At 42.1% G+C, this 25,693-nt stretch overlaps 1 protein-coding gene across 4 annotated transcripts in view; it reads right to left on the reverse strand.

Moving 5' to 3' along the window:
* Positions 1-25,693, reverse strand: part of USP31 (ubiquitin specific peptidase 31) — an 88,257-nt gene that overhangs the window by 9,909 nt on the left and 52,655 nt on the right. For 3 of the 4 annotated variants that reach the window (XM_034939863.4, XM_063598574.1, XM_034939866.3), the window contains 9 exons: positions 19,281-19,461; positions 16,383-16,494; positions 15,751-15,845; positions 14,249-14,326; positions 13,524-13,653; positions 11,119-11,238; positions 8,630-8,855; positions 2,400-2,558; positions 715-867 (listed from right to left, as the gene is read on the reverse strand). In XM_034939863.4, coding sequence (XP_034795754.2) covers positions 715-867; positions 2,400-2,558; positions 8,630-8,855; positions 11,119-11,238; positions 13,524-13,653; positions 14,249-14,326; positions 15,751-15,845; positions 16,383-16,494; positions 19,281-19,461 — 1,254 coding nt within the window. The remainder of the gene's footprint in view (positions 1-714; positions 868-2,399; positions 2,559-8,629; positions 8,856-11,118; positions 11,239-13,523; positions 13,654-14,248; positions 14,327-15,750; positions 15,846-16,382; positions 16,495-19,280; positions 19,462-25,693) is intronic. The other variant, XM_034939864.3, reaches the window with a different exon arrangement.

Here is a 25,693-nt window from a genome sequence, read left to right on the forward strand (position 1 = left end):
CACTGTGTTCATTATAGAAGCTGCACTCACTCCTCCTTCCAGCTCCCAGTACTGTGGCTGCCCGGTCCTTCCCACACCACCTGGGTCCCTGTCGAAACTAAGGTCTATCCTGCCATTACCCAAACAGAAAGTGAAAGTTTAAAAAGAAAAAAAAAAAAAGAGTTCAATTTTTATCGGACTTTTTACTATCTCTATGCAAAGGCAACAACAGCTTTTGTTTTAGATGCTTCTGTACTAAAAAGAACATTCCACAGCTTCCTCCCTGGGGAGCAGCATGTTGGAAGGTGAGGCTCTCCTGGGTCCAAGAGAGCCAGGGGCCTCCGTGCCAAGCCTGGAGCCGACTCCCCACCAGGTGGCCTGGGCAAAGCACAATCTCTCTGAGCCTCTTCCAGCTATCCTGCTTTTTAAAACACTTTGGGGAAAAAAAAAAAGTATACATTGGTATATAAAGCTCCAGCCTCCACAAGAGACCTTACAAGTGGAAAATAATGAAGCGGAAGGAGAAAGTACTGGGACACAGGAAAAGCAAATGACTCTGTTAATACAAAATGCTTCTTAGGATCATAACTCACAGCTACACAGCTCCACTCACTGTAGCTCCCTTTGGGTTCTCCTACCATCTCCTTGGGACTTAGCTCCTAGGAAAAACACGAGGGACTCTGCTGTGTCTGTGAGTTACCATTCTGGAAATTTGTCACCAAAACCCACACCCACCATCATCTTCACTCCTTTCTCCAGTCATCTCCACGGACTCAGAGAGCGACGCCAGGGAGGTGCGTCTGGAGGAAGCTGCAGAGGTCACGCTGGCTGGCTTGCTGCCCGGGAGCCGGCTCACCCAGTGTTCACACAGGGAAGAACTTGTGGAGCCTGCAGAGAAGAAAACAGGCATAGAGGTCAGGCTGGGGTCCCTCGGCCAGCCCTGAGCCACACACACCCTCATGAAGGTGCTACGAGCTGAGCTGGGGGGCATTGATGTCCTCACCCCGAGGTCAGCATCAGTTCCCAGACCCTGTGTCATGTCGTGCCTGTCCGAATATCCCCAGTTAAGATGAAAAGATGTAAGGCAGACTTCCTGACGCATGAAATTTGTAGTAATAAAATGCAAGGATAGGGATGAATACTTTATAATGTAAGTCTGAGTCTAAAGAATTGGCAAGAGAATGGAATAGACAAGCATTCATACATTCATTCTACAAATATTTATTAAGCATCTACATGCCAGGCACTGTTCTAAGCAATTGCAGTAATATTTCTTACACAAAGAGAAGAGAGGATGCGGCAGTATACTCTTTTTCTCTCAGCCTCACTGTTTTAAGGAAATTTGTAACCATTTTCATAATATTAATAATATACACACACACAGCATATGTCAATCTGCCCTGTCTGTTCCAGGGATGCCCTTAAATATTTATTAGGGCAAGAGAAATTGCTCTTGAAACAGAGTACATGAAGCAGCATGACTGTCTCAAGTAGACCTCAAGAAGGTGTCATTTCTGAGCACATCTGAGACTGGTGGAAGAGCACTGGAGTTCCCGCTGTGTTAACTGAGTGAGTGGCTGTACACTGGGTGGGCTTGGCCCCCAGCAGGGCGTCATTCTGCTTGAGAGATGCCTTGCTTTCACTGCTTTGAACTCACCCCCTGCAAGCTTCAAGAGAAGCAAGGATTCATAGCCCCTAACCTGACTGCACATCACCACATTCCAATCCTCTGTCACGCTCTCTTGAAGTCAAACTCTGCATTCAGAAACGTGTGTCCACTTGTTTGGATTATGTGTGGCTGCATTCATATTGTGTGTGGGTACTGGTCCCTGCATTTATTAAACACAACAGGCTGGATGTCATCCGGCTAAACCCAAGCCACCTAGTATTATTATCACAGCCATCAATCCTTCTCCTAACAGAATAGTCCAATCTTCTCACTGGAAAAGCAGACTATTTCTAATGGTCCTTTACCCTTTACAAAATGTTTTAACACACATTTATCTAACTGGATGCTTACGACGACCCCATGAGGTAGGCATTATTATTACACCTGTATTATAGATGATTGCTATGTGGCCCAGATGGGACAGGCTCCAGGATAACCCCAGGACAGGGGGTAGTATGCCACGCTGCTTTTCAGCTCACCCATGCATTTATCCACAAGAACACATCATGAGCTTTCTTTGCGCCAGGTCCAACCCACTGTCCCCAGTGAACTCCACTGGGCCACAGGTGCTGTCACATTCCTCCCCAACTTCCTTGACTGCAGTCATTTTAGTTTCCAGATTAAATGGAAACGTAAGGATTCATCTGATCAAACTGACAGAGTCATGAGAGCCTCCAGAGAGGTCCTCTAGACCATTCATTACAATCTTTTGCTCTGGAAAAAACTGCCCAAGAACAAGAGTGGACCTCACCTGCCACCGAGCTGTTGGCTGACCATGACGGGATGGCTGTCCGCCTCTGGTAGAAGAGGATGTATGCTGTCTGCGTGCAGACCTCATCTTCTGACAGCTGCTGCACATCGCTGTCATCGAAGCAGTACCAGAGGCCGTCCACAGAGTTCTTACAGTACGCTGCCAAAGAGAGCCCGCCATCAGCACCAGGGGAGGCTGCACCAGCCACTTCTTGCGACCCACAGACACCATCTCTTTGGCTCATCTAATTAACTCAAGAACGTTTTAAGGCTGCGTGTAGCAACACAGAAAGAGATTTTAAAAAAATCCTAAATTCTGTATCACACTCGAGCAAAATGTCTTGAGAAATTCCAAACCATTCCAAGTAGATGCAGTTCCAGTTCATCTTAGAAAACACACACTTATTTAAACCAATGGGTCTCAACCAGGGAACTGTGTCTGTGGCGGGGGGAGTGGGATTTGGCAATGAATGGAGATGTTTTTGATTGTCACAACTCAGGGAGAGGTGCTACTGGCATCTAGTGGGTAGAGGCCACGGATGCTGCTAAACATTCTATAATGCACAGGACAGCCCCCTGCAAGACAAAATTGTCCGACCAAAATATTAATGGTGCCAGGGTGAAGAAACCCTGAGTTCAGTGTGTTGCAACATTTTAGTGTCTATTAGAAATAGCAAATAATATGAATAGAAATAACAATATAATGATATGATAGCAGATAAATATAATATGTAACACTTATTATGTGCCAAGCATCTCATTTAATCCTCAGATTTGTTCTCTTATTACTCCCAATTTCCAGAGGTTGAAAAAGATTAACCTGCTTGCCCAAGGTCGTGCAGCTGGTGAAAGGCAGGAGCCCAGCTCATTTCAGGCTTATCAAATCCTTGGCTTGCACTTGAAGCCCTATCCTGCCCTGCTTCCCTCAGGGAGGAGCACAAACCAGGCTCCATGGAAGTTCCCTGGCAGACTGAGAACACATGAGCTCATGAACGCAGGAGGACTTCTTTCAGTCCAAATTCTAAGCCTGAGCTAGAAATAAAGAACATTCAAGTAGCAGCAAGAACAGACAAAAACTTAAGAGTTCACAAAGCCAGTCATCCTGCAAGGATATATCAAAGGGTGTTATAAGCTTGATCCAGAAAAGTACATTATGATCACATTTTCTAAAAATATGCATTTATTTGGGGTGAGAATAAACGAGTGCTAGAATATTTAGCTGAATGCTGGAACAGACTCAGGATGGCCCCAGGGATGGGGCAGATAAGGTCCTGAGAGGCACCAGGAGTGATTCCTTCAATGGGCCATAACCATTTCCGCAAGTATGGAGACTTAAGGGATAAAAGAGACTCGGGTGAGAAAGGGCTACACCAGACAAGTCCCCCAAAATGAGAGCAGAATAAGGACCTACGAACGGAGGCAGGGAAGTTATTTGCAGCTGAGAACTTGCCGGAACCAGAAGGGAAAGAACTTAAAATGTAAGCAGCAAATGGAGCTCTAAGGAAACAGCAATTGGCCAGAGGCGTCAGGTCAGGCTTGATGCACACATGACCCAGCTGGGGAGTAGCTGCTCTTCTGGAGTGGTGAGTGGGAGCAGAGCTGTGAGGGACATGCCCAAGAGAAGGAGACAGAACAGCCTTGCCTCCTTTCAGCCTGCTCCTCTTCAGAATGGCCTCTTCTCAGTCACAGTGTGGAAACTGAGGCAGCACAGCAAACTCATTAATTACAAAATAATTCTACTTGCTTTTCTTCCTAGAACTACTTTCTGAAATATTCTCTAGGCCAGTGCTACTAGAATTATGGCTCACGGACTGACACGAGCCCACACGAGAGAAGCACCAAAAAGGAGAAAAGCATTTCAAAAACTTTTATAGCAATCTGATACTGCCGTGATATTTTTATTGTATTCTTACAAATGCACTAGTTGATAAAGGATTGGAAATTTTAAAGTAGAAAAAACCAAGTTCTTCATCACAGATGGTGTGAGAGGCACTGTTCTAGAATCCTTACACAATCGATTATATCATTATACCATCGATTATAGCTAGAAACAGTGCAAAATAAAGATTACATCAAAATAAACATTCCAGGCCGGGCATGGTGGCTTATGCCTATAATCCCAACACTTTGTGAGGCTGAGGCAGAGGACTGCTTGAGATATGGAGTTCGAGACCAGTCTGGACAACATAGTATAGGCCCTGACTCTACAAAAAAATTTAAAAATTAGGCAAGTGTGGTGGCGCACACCTGTAGTCCCAGCTACTTGGGAAGCTGAGGTAGGAGGATCTTGAGCCCGGGAGGCTGGGGCTGCAGTGAGCCACGATCACACACTGCACTCCAGCCTGGGTGACAAAGTGAGACCCTGTCTCAAAAAATAAAATAAACATTCCAAATGAAAACTTAAAAATGGGGATGAGGGGTGAGAGAGCATCAGGAAGAATAGCTTAATGGATGCTGGGCTTAATACCTAGGTGATGGGATGATCTGTGCGGCAAACCATCATGGCACATGTTTACCTAAGTAACCAACCTGCACATCCTGAACACGTACACCTGAACTTAAAAGTTGATGTTAAAAAAAAAAAAAAAGAAAAAACTTAAAAACAGAGTATCTTTCATTCAACAATGCGAAGAATATTTAAAATGTTCTCTAAACTAAGACTCTAAACATCTCATATACTAGAAAAGTGGTGGTAGGGTCTCAGCATGAGAAAGGGGAAATAATACAGAAAACATCTGAGCACATCCTGGGTAATGGGTTCCTTGAGGTCAGCATGACCACTTCCTGGCTCACTAACATGGTAGCCAAATTAGTGAACAGCTACCTGCCCCAGGACACAGAGCTAGAAAGATGTGTCTGGCTTCTAACCCAAGCTCCTTCCACCAAACTGTACTGCCTCTAAGGTAGTTGGAGGTTTCCAGGCATTTTCCAAGATCTATTCTATATATAAAGAGCAACATGATGCTAAAGTCTAGCCCTGTCTTATTCTTCCCAACAATTTCTTCCCAGAAACTATGTAACAAGCCAGTCCATATTTTCTTGAGAAATAGTGTTATAAATGGAAAACGCATTCTTTACCAAAGCTGAGCTGGTGAACGTCAATCAAGGATGCTGGCAAAGGTGTTACAACACCGGGTGAGTTGTGAAGTTAAATGACCTCCACGTCCCTTTCCATTCTACCAGTCCACAAGTATAGAATTCCATCACTCAGTACCAAAGAACACAGACATGACTGGTAATGCCACAAAAGCAAAAATCCAACAAGACACAATATTTGTACACATGGCCCCCATAAAATAGAAACCTAAAATATGTAAGATACCAAATATACTATTATCATCATTGAAATATGGTTTAAACCAAAGTACAAGGCAAAATATATCTAAACATTTAATTCACATTAACTTTTGTCTTCTATGAAGTGAGAGCATCTTTTAAACTTCTCTAGCTTCTTTCTCTCCTTGAAAGCGCTTCCTACAGCAGGCAGAGGCAATCCAAGCCATTCCATTACAAGATGCGCTCAAAGTTGGGATCATTCCTCTCACAAACAATTGCTGCCTGCAGCATTTAAATATTTAAAGAACTTCAGGCAGTAAAATGAGTTTGAAAAAAAGAAAAATATCTATTTAAAGAACTTGAACTAAAAGGGTTTCAAGAATAAAAGATTATTGTGTCCAGTAATCTTCCCCAACCCCAGCCCTCCTGGAAGGGAACAGAGCAGACTGAAACAGTGAGTATGAAAGGTAGCAAGGCCAACGGACTCCTCTGCCTTGGCTGATGGGGAGGGAGGTTCATGGCTAAATACTAGAGAAAAGAGTCCCAGAGATTTAATAGTACCCAGGATTGGCCAGACCCCCACCCCTCCTCCACCTCTCCCTACCTTTATAAATCAATGGTCAGCACTAGCACTCGGGGTCTTGTTGCAGAAACCACTGAATTAATAAAGAAAGTCCCTGAGAAGTATACATATATAACACACTGAGTGTGAAGGATGCAGAAATCCAAATCCTAGCCACTCACACGGATAATCAAATTAATCACATCAACCCTCACATCAACGAATAAAGCCCTGAAATCTGCCTGGCTCCCAAAAGGCTCATGCAGGCCCTTAGCCCGATGATTCCATTTCCAAGACTCAATCTCAAGGAAATACAGAATTAAAATTCAAAAAAAGTGAAAGAGCATAAAGATATTCAACAATGTTACACGAAAAGTTAAAAACCAGAAACAATATAGATGTTCAGCAATGGGGAAGGGTTAGATAACATTAGAGGTCCATCAACAGAACATTCTGTGGTCATTAAAAAGTATTTATAGGCCGGGCACAGTGGCTCATGCCTGTAATCCCAGCACTTTGGGAGGCCAAGGAGGGCAGATCACCAGGTCAGGAGATCGAGACCATCCTGGCCAACATGGTGAAACCCCGTCTCTATTAAAAATACAAAAATTAGCTGGGTGTGGTGGTGTGTGCCTGTAGTCCCAGCTACTCGGGAGGCTGAGGCAGGAGAATTGCTTGAACCCGGGAGGTGGAGGTTACAGTGAGCCTAGATCGCGCCACCACACTCCAGCCTGGTGAGAGAGCGAGACTCCGTCGCAAAAAAAAAAAAAAAAAAAAGTATTTATAAAAAATTAAGTGTCCACATCAAGCTACTTCTGTTACAATACTAGGCGTGAAGATGAGGATGCAGAAGCGCATGCGCCACTCACCCCTCACTGTGCTGCTGTGCTTCTGAATTTGTGACCTCTCTATCCACCCCACTCTAGCCCATGAGGTGAGGCAGCAGGCTCCTTTCCCCGACAGCTGACCCTCCCCCTCCAGCACGCTCTGGCCACTCTCTCCTCTGGCTCTGATCTCTGCCCACTGCTCACACCTCCACCACAGAACCCATGATGTGAGACTCCTTTTTAAACCATATCTGTACCCACATCTCCCCCTACTTGATTACACTCTCAGAAGACAGAGGCTGGGGACCTATTGATCTCTGCTGTGATAGAGCCCAGGGCAAGCAGGATGTGAGGGGCTCAATAAATGTTCACTTGAACAACAACAACAAAATGCCAGTATAATCCCAACAGTGGAAAATAATGGCAAAAACTTAAGAGAAAAACACGTCAAGTATATACTACATACCAAAATATTACCTACACACAGTGGAACATTACTCAGCCCTAAAGAGGCAGGAAATTCTGATACCTGCCACAACATGGATGAACCTTACAGACATTATGCTACATGAAATAAGCCAGTCACAAAAGAACAAATATTGAATGATTCCATTTAAAAGAGGTACCAAGAGTAGTCAAATTCACAGAGACAGAAAGTATGGTGCTTGTCATGGCTGAAGGGAGAGAAAATGGGAATTAGTGTTTATTAGGTACAGAGTTTAAGTCTGGGAAGATTAAAAAACTTGTAGAGATGGATAGTGATAATGGTTGCACAACAATGTGAGTGTACTTAATGTCACTGAACTGTACACTTAAAAATGGTTAAAATGGTACATTTTGTTATGTATATTTTATCGCAATTAAAAAAAATGTTACCAGTGGTTATCTCAGTGATAAGCCCATGGATGATGGTATTCTTTCCACCTCTAGACTCTAAATTTCATGATGAACATAGTTGCTTTTATAAATGACAAGGTCAATTTAACCTTAAAACAAAAAGAAAAACCCTTCTTAGTCACTTTAAAGACACTATAAAAGTGTCATGCACTTGTATCCCAGCTACTCTGGAGAATGAGGCAGGAGACTTGCTTGAGCCCAGAAGTTCAAGGCTGTAGTGTGTGATAATCACATCTGTGAATAGCTACTGTACTCCAGCCTGGGCAACACAGCAACAGCTCATCTTTAATTAAAAAAACAAAAAGTAGTTCACAATCATTTAAAATGAGAGAGAAGATAGAACTCAAGGAACTCTATCTAGCAAAACCGTAAATGGGGAGTGCAGGTTAGGTAAACAAAGAGCAAATCCTCAGTTGACCAGACAATGCCATCTGCACATACCACTCCCCAATCAGTCGGCTACCTACTGGACGACCCCACTCAGGAAAAGGAGGAAGAATGTTCGTTTATTTGCTCTTGGGCAGAGATCCAGAGGATGGAAACTGCCCTCACAGTTGGCACACTGCCTGCTGGAGGGAAAATGAGGCTCTAAAGTCAAGTCACCCTGCCACAAGCAAACCCGTCTGAAGGACTCGCCAGCACAGACACGCAGCCTCTCACACTGCAGACCTGTGTAGTGCCCCCCTTGCATGGTGCCATGGTGATTGCACACAGCATACAGGTCATAGATGTAGTCCTCAGGGTCCCTCCCGAGTCCATAGGGCCGTCTCCACGGGGACCAATGCGATGGCAAACTCCAGCTGCTCTGGCTCCTCTTAACCACATGAGGTGTCATGTCCAGGCCAGTCAATGGGAACTTGACCATGTTCTGAAGTTTCATGCGCCTGTCTCCTTCCTGTTGCAAGAAGAAAAACAAGTTCTGGTGATATTTTATTGCAAGCAGATGGCAGATCACTTTAGAGGGGAATGTGGATCCTATCAGATAAAGCGGTGTGAGTTACCTATCTGATGTTTCCCAAGACATACAAATCAGGGAAACAGATGATAGTTTTAGCTATCTAGAGGAACAGGTTTTAATATCAGCTAAGGTGGAACCAGTAAGGATCCATATAGAGGGGGTAAATGAGCTTCTCTGAGTCTTCCTTTCCTTATCTGTTAAAGGGCTTTAAAGCATCTGACTTACAAAAAAAATGACAGTATCAGGTGGCTCTTCCTGATACCTCTGTCAAAGAGACATGAAAACTAATGAAGTGATGGCTCCATGAAGGGCAAACCACAGCGCCTGGTGCAGAAGAGCCTCTTGATAAGCAGTGCCTGTTCCCCTCCACATCCTCCAACAGGCACATCACAAGGCAACACTGACTTAGCTTAACATATCCACTCAGTGGCAATCTTTGGTAATCTGTATTTTCCATTAAACCTATAGGGAAATGCTTTGAAATCCAACCATCAGTTGAAGAGATAATGACTGAATGTTTCCTGTGTCTATGGGAACTTTAAAAAATTAACCAGGCATAGATATGTCCACCCTAAGGAGCTACGTATGGGTCTGTGAAGGGAAGAAAAATGTTCATGAGAGAAAGGGACGATGGGTCCTGGGTGGTCAGGAAGGCCAGCCTGAAGAATCTGGAGTGTATCCTCTGTGGCTTTTATGGAAAAGGTGATGTCACCAGAGTTGTGGGTCAAGAACTGTGTAAGCAGTGCACAGAACATGTTAGAAATAGGAGTAATGGAGGTGAAAAATCAATTAAAATCATTGCAACAGTGACCAGCTGAAAAGCAACAAAATGTCTGAACCAGCACGCTGACAGCAAGAATGGGGAGGGGACACACAGGAGTCGATGAAGAGGCATGGCCATGCCTAGATGAGAGGGACAAGAAAGAAGAGTCAAAGAGGACACTGCAGGTTTGCCTCTGGATTGCCGGAAAGATGGTGACATGCCTTCAAAAGAAAACAGAAAGCCCAGGAAATTACTCTGTGTCTGGGGAAGGAGAAACAGCAGGCTGGGATCCAAACCCTCAGCCAGCTTTCCACCTGCAGATCCCAACGGAATACACAGTGGGTGCCAAATGCCCACTCTTCACTCCCATAGGAGCTGAACCTCAAACCTCTGTGTGAAAGCCCCAGACCTGGGGACCATCTGTGTGTTGCCCCTGATACCTCCGCCTCCTCAGACAGTCCTGAACATCTCTCCTTCTCTACTGCCACAACCTATCCCATCTACTAGCAGCCCACCCTGGATGACGGCAAGGGCCTCCTTCAGGTCTCCCCATCTTCATTCTTGTAGCCTCTAATCTGTTATCTACACAATATCCAGAATAATATTTTCAAAATACAGATTTAGTAAGGTTGCTTCTCTGCTTATAACCCTTCATCGGAATCCTACTCCACCCCCAAAGGGTTCCTTGGACAACCAGCATCCACCCACGTCTTCCATCAACTCCCGCCACTGCTCACCCCTCTGGACTGCCTGCCCACCTGGCCTGCTCCCAGCCTCTCGTGCAGGCTGTGCTTTCTCCACTGTCGGGCTTTGCACACACTGCTCTCTCTGCCCCCGTGTGGGAGATCCCTGCTTCCACCTCACCTAGTAAAAGCTTGCTCATCTTTCAGATACAAACTAAGAGCCAGGCCTTGTGGAGTCCGCTAATGTTTACTTCCCATTTACCTCTTACAATGAGACTGTCTAGACAATCCTAACCTCAGGGAATACACAGCCTTTTTGGAAAAACTGACTCACAAAGCAATACAATTCAAAGCAGATTTTCTTTGTATTTATTTATGACTCATCTCCCCAACCATACAACAGCTTCTCAGGAGCAGAACACCCATATTACATTAGGTAGAAATAGAATTCTACCTCCCCCAGAAAGGATCTCTACTTAGTTCTTTTTAAATCCCAGAGTACACTTAACAAAATTTAGGCACGACATTTACAAGTCAAGTAAAATATCTGCAATCTGAACTAAAATCAAACTTTGCCTTGGGAAAGAACAAAACATTACCCTAAACACAGGGGCAAAAGTGTGTCTATAACATACACAGACAGGACTCACTGGATCAAACAGGTGTACCAAAGAACCCCCACAGAGCCCATCAGCAGGGGGCATAAGAAACTTGTCACAACTTGTTTGTTCCTGAGGATAAAGGATTTCCATACCTGCCGAAATCTCTTTAGATGTATAATAAGCACATCAGGCAGAGTCCAGAGGCTTAACGTAATGCTTCCCTGCTGCAGCTGCTTACAGTGTGGGCAACGCCAGGCATCATCGGGGGCAAGCTGAAAACAGAAGCATGACTCCCGTTAAGTGCCACTTAATGCAAGACCGTGTTACGGCTGGACTAATGCCTTAGCCAGGGCATGGTGCAACTCAAAATCTCTCTGTAAACTGCAGATGCTGGGCATCAATGGAATAACACAATCAAAAGTGGCCAGAGCTGGCACCCAAACTCTAAACAGATTCTGGTTTGTTGAATAGATTATCCCTCAAAGAGGAACGACTAAATCGGTAAATACTGTATAAATGTTAAATATGTTACTTTCTTTCCTTTTTTTTTTTTAAACAGAGTGTCACTCTATCACCCAGGCTGGAGTACAGTGGCGTGATCTCGGCTCATTGCAACCTCCACCCATCAGGCTCAAGTGATTCTCCCACCTCAGCCTCTTCAGTAGCTGGGACCACAGGCACGCATCACCACACCCAGCTAATTTTTGTATTTTTGGTAGAAACGGGGTTTTGCCATGCTGCCCAGGTGCTCTTGAACTCGTGAACTCAGGCGATCCATCCACCTCAGCCTCCCAAAGTGCTGGGATTACAAGCGTGAGCCACTGCGCCCGGCCAGATGTCACTTTCTATGTGCCATGCACTGCTCTGGATACTGGAATTATTTAGTGATCAAGACAGATGGAGTACCTGCTCTCATGGAGCATATACTGTCTCAATTCTGTCCCTCACTTCCTGTCCTCCAGCCATACTGGCTTCATTCCTGTTTGACAGTCTTGCCAAAGGGCTTTTGCTTCCTCCTCCAGGAACTTTGCTTCCTTTATTTACTTGTTCCACTAGACTACAAACAGCATGAAGGCAAAAATGTTTATGTTGGCCCCTGCTACTTCTTCAGTACCAGTACGATACCTAACATGGTATGTACTCAAAAAACACCTACTGAATGAATGAGCCCCTGTTAAAAGGTATCCTGCTACCATTCTAGATCAGTGAGATGTGTTGTGGAATACCAGTGCTGCCATCTAGTAGATTTGCTCATCCATTATCTTTGTGCCATTATCAAACATCTCCAAAGTCATTTAAAAAAAAAAAAAAAAAGCTAAACAGGGCAAGGTGTCATAGAGAACCTACAGTCAACCAATTCCAAAGCCAACTATTTCATAATTGAGTGCAAAACTGGGGGGGGCGGGGGAAGGGGTGAAAAAAAAAACCCATGTCTTATGAAAAACTATTATTAAAGAAACTAGCTAAAAACAGTGTGGGGGAGAGAAGACTCACTGGAAATACAAAAGCTATTTTCAAATATTCGAACAACAGACAAAAATAATATTAGGACTTCTGAGTCATAATGAATTTAAGACAGAGAACAACTGTTGGCTATAGTAACCAGTGGACATATTTCAGGTTAACTTCAGTCACCATTAGAGCCATCCAGAGAAAACATGGTCTATCTCTGTCTTAAGGAGGCAAACTACCTCATAACAAAAGATACTCAAACTCAGGCTAAGCAATCACCTATTTGAAATTAAGTAGAAGAACCCAACCACTAGAATAAAAGAGTTTTAATGTCCCCTTCAATCCTGAAATTGCATGACTCCCTCTATTTAAGAGTGAAGAGTTACAACTAGTAGTCAAAATTATGATCCTAGATATCAATGCAAGGTTAGATGACTCCAAGTACTCTGGTCAATGTTTATAAGGTGCATAAAAATCACACAGGCCTGGGCCCCACCCAAAGAGGCTTATTTATCCATCTCTCTGTCCATCCATTCATTTAAATACTTACTGGGTCCCTACTACCTGCAAAGCCTTGCTGTCTACTTTCTGGTCTATATCTGCACTGTTCAATATGGGACCCACTAGCCACCATGTGTCTGCTGAGCACTTGAAACATGACTAATGCAACGAAGGAACTGAATTATTTACTTCACTTAATTTTAATTAATTTTTAAAATTTAATTAATTTAAATTTAAATAGGTCCTGGCACCTATGTTCTTAGTACCAAAAAGTCAAGAATCACTGTTTAAGTTACTAAGGAAAAGATCTTAAAACTTCTAAATTGAGAAAGAAAATCAACAAAACTTGATCATTAACCATTAAAAAGAACTATGAAGGTTCATTTCCAGAGTACTTCAATTAATCACGGTTTTCTAGAAACTTACAACTTCTTGTTAAAGTCCTAAAAGCAAGAGCATTAAGATGCTCATTACATGTGCAGACTTACATATATGCAAAATCCTGCGGCGACTTCTGGGGCGTGATTTGTTTCTCCACTAACACCTTGTCATGCCCCACTCCCCACTGCCCTGAGCAACCAAGAAATGCTGCCCAGTCTCTTACCCGCTCCTCTTTGGTGTACAGTTGGAAACACTGGGATAAAGTGCAGGTTTGAGGCTGATGATGACGCTCCCTTTGCAGACGAACACTTTCTGCATCAGGAATATACTCATCCTCGGTATTTACAAACAAGCTGCAATTAGGGGGGAAAGCATCTATCAGGGAATGTCTTGCAAAACAGAAGGAAAAATACAATTATGGCTTCATGAAGTGACTACAAACCCATAACCAAAGGAAAAAAAAAATCAATGTGTAAGAAAACAAAAGTAGTGACCCAACTTTTCTATATTCCAAAATGTTCTTGAAAAGTTATCTGTATACAAAGTTATTTCCAGAACTAACTTGATTTTTCCGGGTTTGGCCATGAACTGTACTGGTTAAACCACATATTCCTGTCCTTTACATCTAAGAACATACATCTGACATTGCTTTCTAGAATTAACGGGCCTGTAATAAAAATCAAAGTAAACTGAACCTATATAGTAGCTAACGAGTATACAGCTTCTCTTTCAGCAGTGAACAAATGTTCTAAGGTTCTGGGATTGGGAAGAGAGAATGTATAGGAAAGGAATAATAAACTGCTTAAATAAAGGGTTAACGACACACCTGGATACTTAGCTAAAGAGAAGAGAGATTTGTGTTTCAGCTCATTTAACATATCAAAGGTGTGCTATAAAAATGATAATTAAAACAATGTTTCTATAAATACTAACTTTAAAAATACTCACAAATCTCTTGTCTCCTTGTCCCACTCGACTACTAATTTCACATGAGCGGTGCCACCTGGTCCACAAGATTTTAATGCCCTATAGAACCAGGGAAGTGGAGAGGGAAGCCACATATTATTTTCTAAACAAATGATTTTACTTAATGTGATTATGTCCTACCCGAAATCATAATTTCGGGTGATTAATGAAAATCTTCATCGTAGTTCCCCATCAGAAAAAAGTTTTCAGCAAGACCACTATAACCACTGATTTAATAACTACATTTCAACTAAACTGAAAAACCCTTAAATTAAAAAGCCCAATACAGTATTAATAATAAAGAGGTTGGAAGAAATTTAGTGTCATGTTATAAGGTTGATGATCACTCTCAGATAGTCATTATGACCTTCCCAACTTCTTGCCCAATTTTTCACCCACCCAAACAGACAATGGTAGTCCCCTGGGAACAAAGTCACCCCTTGCACCTTTCCACCTCTCCACCAACATGCCATGCCTGCTCTAGACTGCACCCTTCTTCCTCCTTCCTCCAAAGCTACCCCCGTCCCAAGTTCACTGGCTCCTTGCCATCTCCTGAGAAACCCAGAACTCAGTTAATATTACCTATCTCATCTTGTTTATGTTATGCAATATTTTGGATTGTTGTCTACTAACTCTCATCTCTAAACCCAAACAGTGAGCTTTCAAGCAGGACCATGTTGTATGCTTTTTTAGAATCCTGAAATATAGGCACTACAATATTTGTTGAAAAAATCATTATAATTTTTATTATAAAAAATGTGAGTTTTCATATGTATATTATATATTCAGACACATAGTGTGTATATATGTATATTATTTTATTAATACAATAGAGTATTATAACAGATTTAGCACAGAGGTAGCAGAGTAGAGTGACTAATTCTATGGGGCAGGTTGCCGGGGGTGGGAGGAGGAAGAGTATAAAAAAGGGCTTAAAGGAAAGGAATTACGGACAGAGGAAACCACACATGCAAAGCACGCATATAAAATAGTATCGCCTGTTCAAACAATCATCTGTACTTTAATGCTGCTGAAAGTTTGGGATAGTGGGGAGAGGAAGAGCAAAGCCTGACAAAAGTAAGCGGAATTCAAACCGTGAAGAACTTCTTACATTGTGGAACACGGGCTTTATTTTTTAGGCCACAAGTTGCCATATAAGGGTTTTAAGGAAGAATGTGGCCTGATTAGAACGTTACTTTACAAAACTTCATTCCTGGTGAATATGAAAGTGTAATTTATCTACAGTCCTAGGACATAGGTTAATTTGCTTTCCTAACCCAAGTCCTCCAGGGCTTTTCTTATTTCAAGAAAGATCATCAAACATACACCCAAGCACAAATCAAAAGTAAAATAAGTACTTAATTTCGAAATAAGCCTAAAGAACCCTGCACACTTATGTGGAAATTATATAAGACATCACTTGAAATCACACATGAATATGTGTGAGATTCTAAAAGGTAATTTAAAAAAAAATTTTTTTTTACCTTTCTACTGTTGGGTGGCACAAGGGCTGCTCCTCCTGGGGCAGCAAATATGTTATTCCAACAACACTGACCACACGCAAGCTGAATGGACACACCTGCATCAGATGTTAGATGAGAATTAAGCCAAATTTTTCTTCAAGGGCATCTATTTCACAGTGGCGTTTCCAAAACAGATTAGAGTTACAGTAAACTGTTTATTCTGCAAAATGCTTCACTATAAGATTCTATAAGGTTGTTGAGCCACTCTAATACACTTTAAATATTATTTACCCAAATGCGATTTACGTATCAAATATGTTATGCAAGACAAGTAACACATTGCCTTTACTAAACATCAGCTTAATGGTCTTCCACGGATACCTTAACATAGTAATAATTTTTAAAATATACAGATAGACATTCTACTAAAGCCTTTCCAAGCTGATCATGTATTGAACATTATTAGATAAATATTATAAAGGAATATGCAGCAGTTCAAGGAAAACCTTGCAGTGGCTAGCTCTTTCATAAAATGAGGGATAAATTCTCAGTCCTGGAAATCCAAACACAAGAAACTCAAATTTCATTGTAATGTTTGTTTCTTCACTGAGTATATACCCATGCTATGCTGGAATATCAAAATGCTTACAAACCTGAATGCAAACCGTGGGCCTCAAGAAATACTTCATCTTCTCCAAGATTTCCTTCTGCAGAAGGTCCCAAGCTATTGTCTTCTCTAAGTGCAGCACAAAAGGCAGTCCAAATCTAACACACATCAACAATGTAATCACCTTTAAAGTACGGTAATTCCTTTAACACTGTTATCTTTTGTTCTTGATCTCTTAAAACGGAATCACAATATAATTGGCTTTAGGACAGTTCTCAAAATAAAAGAAACAGGAAATTTAATGGTAACTCTTCATAAGGAGATGAACAGCTTGGATTTCTAAATGAAATTTAATAGCCAATACACCAAAATGGCTTCTAGGGGAGTACGGTGCTAGGACAGCAGGTGGCAACGGGGCAGGATCAGTGAAGATGGAGAGCACAGGGGGTGGGAGTGGACATGAGCCTGGCAAACAGCACAGGTCGAACTCATAAGGGGTTGGGTGCCAGAGGACAAGATAGGGCTGGAAGGTCTCACAGACAGGCAGCCACATTCTTGAGTCTCTGACAACACGGGAGGCACTGGCAAGCAAGTGACAGTGAAAGTCAGCTCCAGAGCTATGTCCCACAGAGTCCAAGCAGTACTGTGGTTCTTGGCCTCAGCTGCACAGACCGAAGACCAAAATCACGAGAGGAGCTTTAGAAAATAATGATGCCCAAGTCCAGCCCCCAGAGATTCTGATGAAATCAGTCTGGAATATGATCTGAGCACTGAGATGTTTTTAGGGCCTCCCTGGGTGGTTCTAATATGCAGCCAATGTTGAGGACCACTATCCTAGCCTCAACTCTCATCCACGCCCAGTCAGTCAAACCTGAATTCCCTGAATGTGTCCTACTCTCACACATCCATGTATTTTTGTCAGGGAACTCCCTCTGCTTGGAATACCCTCCCCACCCTTCTGAGTCTAGACTGTCTCCTACTCATTCATGTGAAGACCCAGTGGAGGTATTCTTTTCCAGGAGGCACCCTGTTGGCTTGTTCCCTGTGTATACTGTGCTATAAACAATGCCTGCTTATTTTTCTGCCTCCACCAATAGGCTGTGAGTTATTTGATAGCAAGCACTGTGATTTATTTATCTTAGTAGCACAAACAGACAATGTCTAGAAAATAGATGAATGAATGAATGAACAAATGATCTAACAGATTAACTCTGACTCAGGCCCAGAGGGAAGTAGAGGTGCTAAGATCACCAAGAAACCAGTTTCCAACAACTATCGAACTGTTCGCTCATAGCGGTGCTTAACAGTGAATCAATCTGCCTAAAAACTACTGTGAGGTGAAATGAGTTACAAGTACATGTAAATCACCCAACCATATTTTTTTAAAATAATGACTTCACTCTTTGAGAGACCAGCATCATGAAGGGAATTCCACAGGTTCTTTACTTCATTCCTTCTGTGCCTGACACACACCAAGCTCCTCCTAGTCTTGTGTGCATGTACCGGGTGTTCCCTCTGCATGGGATCCTTTCCCCTCATGTTCACACAGCACACTGGGGTTCAGCTTGGCTGCGGTCTCTTCAGGGACGCCTTCCCTGACCTCCCTTCCTAATGTAGTCTTGCCAGCCTCCCACCATCACACTCTATCATTCTAGTCTGTTTTAATGCCTTCGACGTGGTACGGACTGTCTGAAGTTAAAGACGTCTGCTTGTTCATAGTCGGTCTGTCCTAGCTAGGATGGAAGCTCCATGAGGATACAGACCTTGCCTGTCTTGTTCCCTGCTGAATCCCCAGTGTTTAGAACCATGCCCAACACACTGTAAACACTAAAATACCTGTCAATGAATAGCATAAATATGCATATCAACACATTTTACATTTATGTTATTTACTATGCAGGGAACTTATTTCAAAGCAAAATTTTCAAAGGCTAACATAAAGGCTATTCTAACAAATGTTAAGAAACACTGAGTCCTTTCTCCTTGAAACATATCTGTCTCTTGTTAATACTCAGGTTACATTCCTACTGTGACAGAGTTACTTTAAAAGACAGTCTAAAACACCCATACACTCTTACAGAGGGCATCAGACAAATTTGAGAGAGATTTCTGACTCCCAAATGTCTGGCTTACAAACCTGAATGAATGTGTGATGCCATTTGCCAAGATGGGAAATACTGGAGAGCCAGTTTTAAAAGGAAAGAAAATTTGGACATACTTCAATTCAACTTGGGACATAAGACATAAGTTCAATTTGGGACAGAAGACTGAGGGACATGCACCATCCAAGTAGACATGTTAACAATTAAAAAAATAAAAATAAAAAAGCTGTCAGGAAAGTAGCTGGAAATGGGTCTAGAGCCCCAAGAGGAGCCTGAACTGAAAATACACATATGAAATGGGACTTTAAAAACTAGATTCCTGGCCGGATGCAGTGGCTCACGCCTATAATCCCAGCACTTTGGGAGGCCAAGGCGGGCAGATCGTCTGAGGTCAGGAGTTTGAGACCAGCCTGACCAACATGGTGAAACCTCATGTCTACTAAAAATATAAAAAATCCGCTGGGTGTGGTGGCTGGCGCCTATAATCCCAGCTACTCAGAAGGCTGAGCCAAGAGAATCGCTTGAACCTGGGAGGCAGAGGTTGCAGTGAACCGAGATCGCACAACTACACTCCAGCCTGGGCAACACAGCGAGACTCCATATCAAAAAACAAACAAACAAACAAACAACAACAACAACAACAAAAAACCCCAGATTCCTAATTTTACTCTCCCCCGACCAACCCCCCAAATCAGGTCAACTTGTACATGTATTCTTTCTAAATATCAGAATCAAAAATTAACTACTAAAAGTAAGAACTTTTTGCCCATGCTTTTTAACATGTTTGAAAATACTGAACTGTTACAGTCTAGGTACTTACTGGAAAATAATCTGGTTCTCACCTTTTCCCTTGTTGCCCAGTGCAGGCTCGGTTACACACCAACAGGACAATCTTGTCGCTGCCTGCTCTTGATGTGGGCAAATCCATTTTCCCTTGCTTTGCTGCTGTTTGTGTAGGAGAAGACAGTCTATGATAATCCAAGCCAAATTTCAAGTGGTTTAGGTTGTTGTTTAAATGAATTCCTGAAACAGAATAAAAACAACTCATTTTATCTCTTCAAAATTATTTTTATTCACTCGTTATGAAGAAATTTACCCAACAGAGAAAATTTTTTTTAATGTCATTATGTAAATTAAACTGCAATCAAAAAAAGAAACATCCTACTTAGATTACTCATCTAGCCGTTAGAGAATTTCTTTAGCATCCATTATTATTTCCTTTAAACTAGCCTTACCTATCTTAAAAACTGAAAATTAAAACTGCACTTCAGTGAATGTTAGATACAGTTTTAGAAGGGCATGTGTGCTGAGATGATTCACCAAGAAAATTTAGTGAGGTCATGCAACCAGTAATCAAACAAATTTTTAAAAAATAAAGATGTGGAATGTTCTTCAATATTCAATAGCAGTTTCTTCTCCCTGATTAAAGAGCCAGACTTATAAGAAATAAAAGGTAAATTACACACTACACCTACTAGACTCAGAGCCATCAGGAGAATCTTCCAACTTGGAATACAGTCTACTAGACTGGATCAATCCACATTACAGTTAACAAAAATATATATTTGACAGGCACAGTACTGATCCTCCCAAATGCCCCAAAGCAGAGCTCCCTGTCAATCAAAGTACCCAGCAACTCAGCACCCAGCACAACCCCAATAAATGCCTGACTACCTGTTCATTCCTTTAATCCTTTGGAAGTACAGCCTAGGGAAATGACATCCCAGCTGGAAAATAGAAGAAACCCCTCCTGCCACCACCATAAATAATAATACCACCAGAAAGAGAATAAAATACAAATGGCCTACACAAAAGTATTTATAGCAGAATGCTGGCAATAACCTCAATACTCAGCAATCTAAGACTCACTGAACCTATTAAGATACCTCAACATTATAACAATTTAAAATGACAAAGTACATAGTTAATGCCAATATAAATTCCAGATAGAGTTTAAAAAAACAACACATACAAACTAGAAATAAGAAAAAAGCTGAATCTTTGTCAAGCCACTAGAGGGAAGAAAACTTTTTAAGCTTAAACACCATAAAGAAATCACAAAAGGAACAGGAGTAGATCTTACTTCCTAACCATTTTAAACTCTGGTATGAGAAAATAAAAATAATAGATATCTGAAGTTGAGACAATAAACTCGTTTCCCAGGTTCTTGGCAGAGGTAAGGGTGGGAAGATCTGTTCTCCTAGAATAGATGTGGACTCCTGACGAGATAAGGGGATGCCACATTGTCAACTGCACAGAAATCAAGCTCTGTGTTCAAACTGTGGACCCATTTACTGCCAGCTGTGTGAGCTGGGAGTGGTTACTTCATCTCCAAGTCTCAGCTTCCTCACTAGTAATGTGGGGAAAGCAGTAGCCTCATTATGTATTGAACAAAACATCTGTTAAGGCCTTAGGATAGAGGCTAACGCAGACTCAATAAGGCAGTCTCTGGCTAGAATACAATAACCTTTGGATTCACCAAATTCATTTATAAATAGAAGCTTAGTGTTAACCCTAAGCAACTGGGGTGGGAACAGGATTTTGAGAAACTTTCAGCTGAACAAACATTACCTGGGCTCTTGCTGCATATTAAGAACTATACTGCACTGCTGGGTATAGCAAGATAAAGCAAAATGTGGCCCCAGCTCCAGAGAACTTCACAGTGTGGTGGGAAGGACAGAGAAGAAAACAAATCATTTCCACATAACACGCTGGTGTGAGAGATTAACAGAAGTTAACTGCCCAGAAGAGCAGGAGTTCGCCAGCCAGCCTGCAGGTAAAGGGAGTGAGGAAAGGCTCTCTGGACAAGATAATTTAGGTATTTTTTACTGTAATTCAATAAAATTAGAAACAATCCAAACAAAAACACATACAGGGAAATGTAACAACTGGAAAAGAAAGACAAACAAGCACCTGGGTCAAAGAAGAATAAGTGAAATAATAGACTATCTAGAAAATATTGTAAATATGAGTAGACCAGAGAAAACTGAATTGTAAGCTGGCATTGGAGAAAGCTGGCCAACCCAATATACAGGATCACCGAAAGAATCAGAAACTGGAGGCACCAGAGGCCTCTGGAAGTAGAGGGTAAAGTAAAAGAGGAATTAAAATAAGGACTTTCAACAAGAGCACCAAGACCATTCAATGAGGACAGTACAATCTCTTCATCAAATGGTGCTGGGACAAGTAAATATTTACTTGTCCCAGAATGGAGTTTGGTCCCTACCTCATACAATTTATAAAGATTAACTTAAAATGTATCAACAACCTAAATGTAAGAGCTAAAACTACAAAACTCAGAAGAAAACACAAGAGTAAATCTTTATGACCTTGGATGTGGTGACGGATTCTTAGATATGACAACAAAATTATGAGCAACAAAAGAAAAAACAGACTTCATCAAAATGAAGAACTTTTGTACGTCAAAGAACACTATCAAGAAAGAGAAAAAACCCAGAGAATGGAATAAAATACTTGCAAGTCATATATCCCATAAGGGTCTAGTATTAATACATCCTTACAAAGAATTCTTACAACTCAACAAAAACAACTCAACAAAAAGATAATGCAATTTAAAATGGGAAAAAGGCTTGGATAGACATTTCTCCAAAGAGAATATATAAATGGCCAAACAAGCACATGGCAAGATGTTCATCATCATTTACTATTAGAGAAATGCAAGTCAAAACCTCAATGAAGTTAACACTTCACATTCCCCAGGATGGCTAAAATAAAAAAGATGAAAAATAAATGTTGGCAAAGATGTGGAGAAATTAGAACTCTCATCTACTGCTGGTGGAAATGTAAAATGATCCAGCTCCTGTGGAAAACAGTTTGGCAATTCCCAAGAAGACAACCATAGAATTATGATATGATCCATCAATTCCATTCCTAGGTATATACCCAAAAGAACTGAAAACAGGTATTCAAACAAATACTTGTACACAAATGCTCATAGTAGGACTATTCATAATAGACAAAAGGTAGGAAAAAAACAAATGCCCATCAATAGATTCATGGATAAACAAAATGTGGTACATGCATATGTATGTATGGAATAATGTTCGGCCATTAAAAAGGAATGAAGTGGATCCGTTCCAAGATGGCCAAACAGGAACAGCTCTGGTCTGCAGCTCCCAGCATGATCGACGCAGAAGACGGGTGATTTCTGCGTTTCCAACTGAGGTACCTGGTTCATCTCATTGGGACGGTTGGACAGTGGGTACTGCCTACGGAGGGTGAGCTGAAGCAGAGTGGGTTGTCACCTCACCTGGGAAGCTCAAGGGGTTGGGGGATTTCCCTTTCCTAGCCAAGGGAAGCTGTGACAGACTGTACCTGGAAAAACAGGACACTTCTGCCCAAATACTGTGCTTTTCCCAAGGTCTCAGCAACCGGCAGACAAGGAGATTCTCTCCCGTGCCTGGCTCGGTGGGTCCCATGCCCACGGAGTCTTGCTCACTGCTAGTGCAGCAGTCTGAGAACAAACTGCGAGGCGGCAGCCTGGCTGGGGGAGGGGCATCCACCATTGCTGAGGCTTGAGTAGGTAAACAAAGTGGCCAGGAAGCTCAAACTGGGCAGAGCCCCTCACAGCTCAGCAAGGCCTGCTGCCTCTATAGACTCCACCTCTGTGGGCAGGGCATAGCTGAACAAAAGGCAGCAGACAGCTTCTGCAGACTTAAAGGTCCTTGTCTGACAGCTTTGAAGAGAGCAGTGGTTCTCCCAGCATGGCATTTGAGCTCTGAGAATGGACAGACTGCCTCCTCAAGTGGGTCCCTGACTCCCATGTAGCCTAACTGGGAGACACCTCCCACTAGGAACTGACAGACACCTCATACAGGCGGGTGCCTGTCTGGGACGAAGCTTCCAGAGGAAGGATCAGGCAGCAGTATTTGCTGTTCTGCAGCCTCCACTGGTGATACCCAGGCAAACAGGGTCTGGAGTGGACCTCCAGCAAACTCCAACAGACCTGTACCTGAGGGACCTGATCGTTAGAAGGAAAACTAACAAACAGAAAAGGAATAGCACCAACATCAACAAAAAGGACATCTATACCAAAACCCCATCTGTAGGTCACCAACATCAAAGATCAAAGGTAGATAAAATCACAAAGATGGGGAGAAACCAGAGCAGAAAGGCTGAAAATTCTAAAAACCAGAGCACCTCTTCTCCTCCAAAGGATCGCAGTTCCTTGCCAGCAATGGAACAAAGCTGGATGGAGAATGACTTTGATGAGTTGACAGAAGTAGGCTTCAGAAGGTTGGTTCTCTGAGCTAAAGGAGCATGTTCAAACCCATCGCAAGGAAGCTAAAAACCTTGAAAAAAAGGTTAGACGAATGGCTAACTAGAATAAACAGTGAAGAGAAGAGTTTAAATGACCTGATGGAGCTGCAAACCATGGCATGACGACTTTGTGATGCACGCACAAGCTTCAATAGCCAATTCGATCAAGTGGAAGAAAGGGTATCAGTGACTGAAGCTCAAATTAATGAAATAAAGCAAGAACACAAGGTTAGAGAAAAAAGAGTAAAAAGAAATGAACAAAGCTTCCAAGAAATATGGGGCTACGTGAAAAGACCAAATCTATGTTTGATTGCTGTACCTGAAAGTGATGGGAAGAATGGAACCAAGCTGGAAAACACTCTTCAAGGATATTATCCAGGAGAACTTCCCCAACCTAGCAAGGCAGGCCAACATTCAAATTCAGGAAATATAGAGAACACCACAAAGATACTCCTCGAGAAGAAAAACCCCAAGACACATAATTGTCAGATTCACCAAGGTTGAAATGAAGGAAAAAATGTTAAGGGCAGCCAGAGTGAAAGGTCAGGTTACCCACAAAGGGAAGCCCATCAGACTAACAGCAGATCTCTCGGAAGAAACCCTACAAGCCAGAAGAGAATGGGGCCAATATTCAATATTCTTAAAGAAAAGAATTTTCAACCCAAAATTTATATCCAGCCAAACTAAGCTTCATAAGTGAAGGAGAAATAAAATCCTTTACAGACAAGCAAATGCTGAGAGATTTTGTCACCACCAGGCCTGCCTTACAAGAGCTCCTGAAGGAAGCACTAAACATGGAAAGGAACAACCGGTACCAGCCACTGCAAAAACATGCCAAATTGTAAAGACCATCAATGCTAGGAAGAAACTGCATCAATTAACGGGCAGAATAACCAAATAACATCATAATAACAGGATCAAATTCACACATAACAATATTAACCTTAAATGTAAATGGGCTAAATGCCCCAATTAAAAGACAGACTGGCAAACTGGATAGAGTCAAGACCCATCAGTGTGCTGTATTCAGGAGACCCATCTCATGTGCAGAGACACAAGTAGGCTCCAAATAAAAGGATGGAGGAAGATCTACCAAGCAAATGAAAAGCAAAAAAAAAGCAGGGGTTGCAATCCTAGTCTCTCATAAAACAGAATTTAAACCAACAAAGATCAAAAGAGAAAAAGAAGGCCATTACATAATGGTATAGGGATCAAATTCAACAAGAAGAGCTAACTATCCTAAATACATATGCACCCAATACAGGAGCACCCAGATTCATAAAGCAAGTCCTTAGAGACCTACAAAGAGACTTAGACTCCCACACAATAATGGGAGACTTCAACATCCCACTGTCGACATTAGACAGATCAACAAGACAAAAGGTTAACAAGGATATCCAGGACTTGAACTCAGCTCTGCACCAAGCAGACCTAACAGACATCTACAGAACTCTCCACCCCAAATCAACAGAATATACATTCTTCTCAGCACCACATCGCACTTATTCTAAAATTGACCACATAAATGGAAGTAAAGCACTCCTCAGCAACTGTAAAAGAACAGAAACCACAACAAACTTGTCTCTCAGACCACAGTGCAATCAAATTAGAACTCAGGATTAAGAAACTCACTCAAAACTGTACAACTACATGGAAACTGAAGAACCTGCTCCTGAATGACTACTGGGTAAATAACAAAATGAAAGCAGAAATAAAGATGTTCTTTGAAACCAATGAGAACAAAGACAATGTACCAGAATCTCTGGGACACATTTAAAGCAGTGTGTAGAAGGAAATTTATAGCACCAAATGCCCACAGGAGAAAGCAGGAAAGATTTAAAATCAACACCCTAACATCACAATTAAAAGAACTAGAGAAGCAAGAGCCAACACATTCAAAAGCTAGCAGAAGGCAAGAAATAACTAAGATCTGAGGAGAACTGAAAGAGACAGAGACACAAAAAACCCTTCAAAA

This window comes from Pan paniscus, chromosome 18 (assembly GCF_029289425.2).
Source record: "Pan paniscus chromosome 18, NHGRI_mPanPan1-v2.0_pri, whole genome shotgun sequence".
In the NCBI taxonomy this organism is placed as follows: domain Eukaryota; kingdom Metazoa; phylum Chordata; class Mammalia; order Primates; family Hominidae; genus Pan; species Pan paniscus.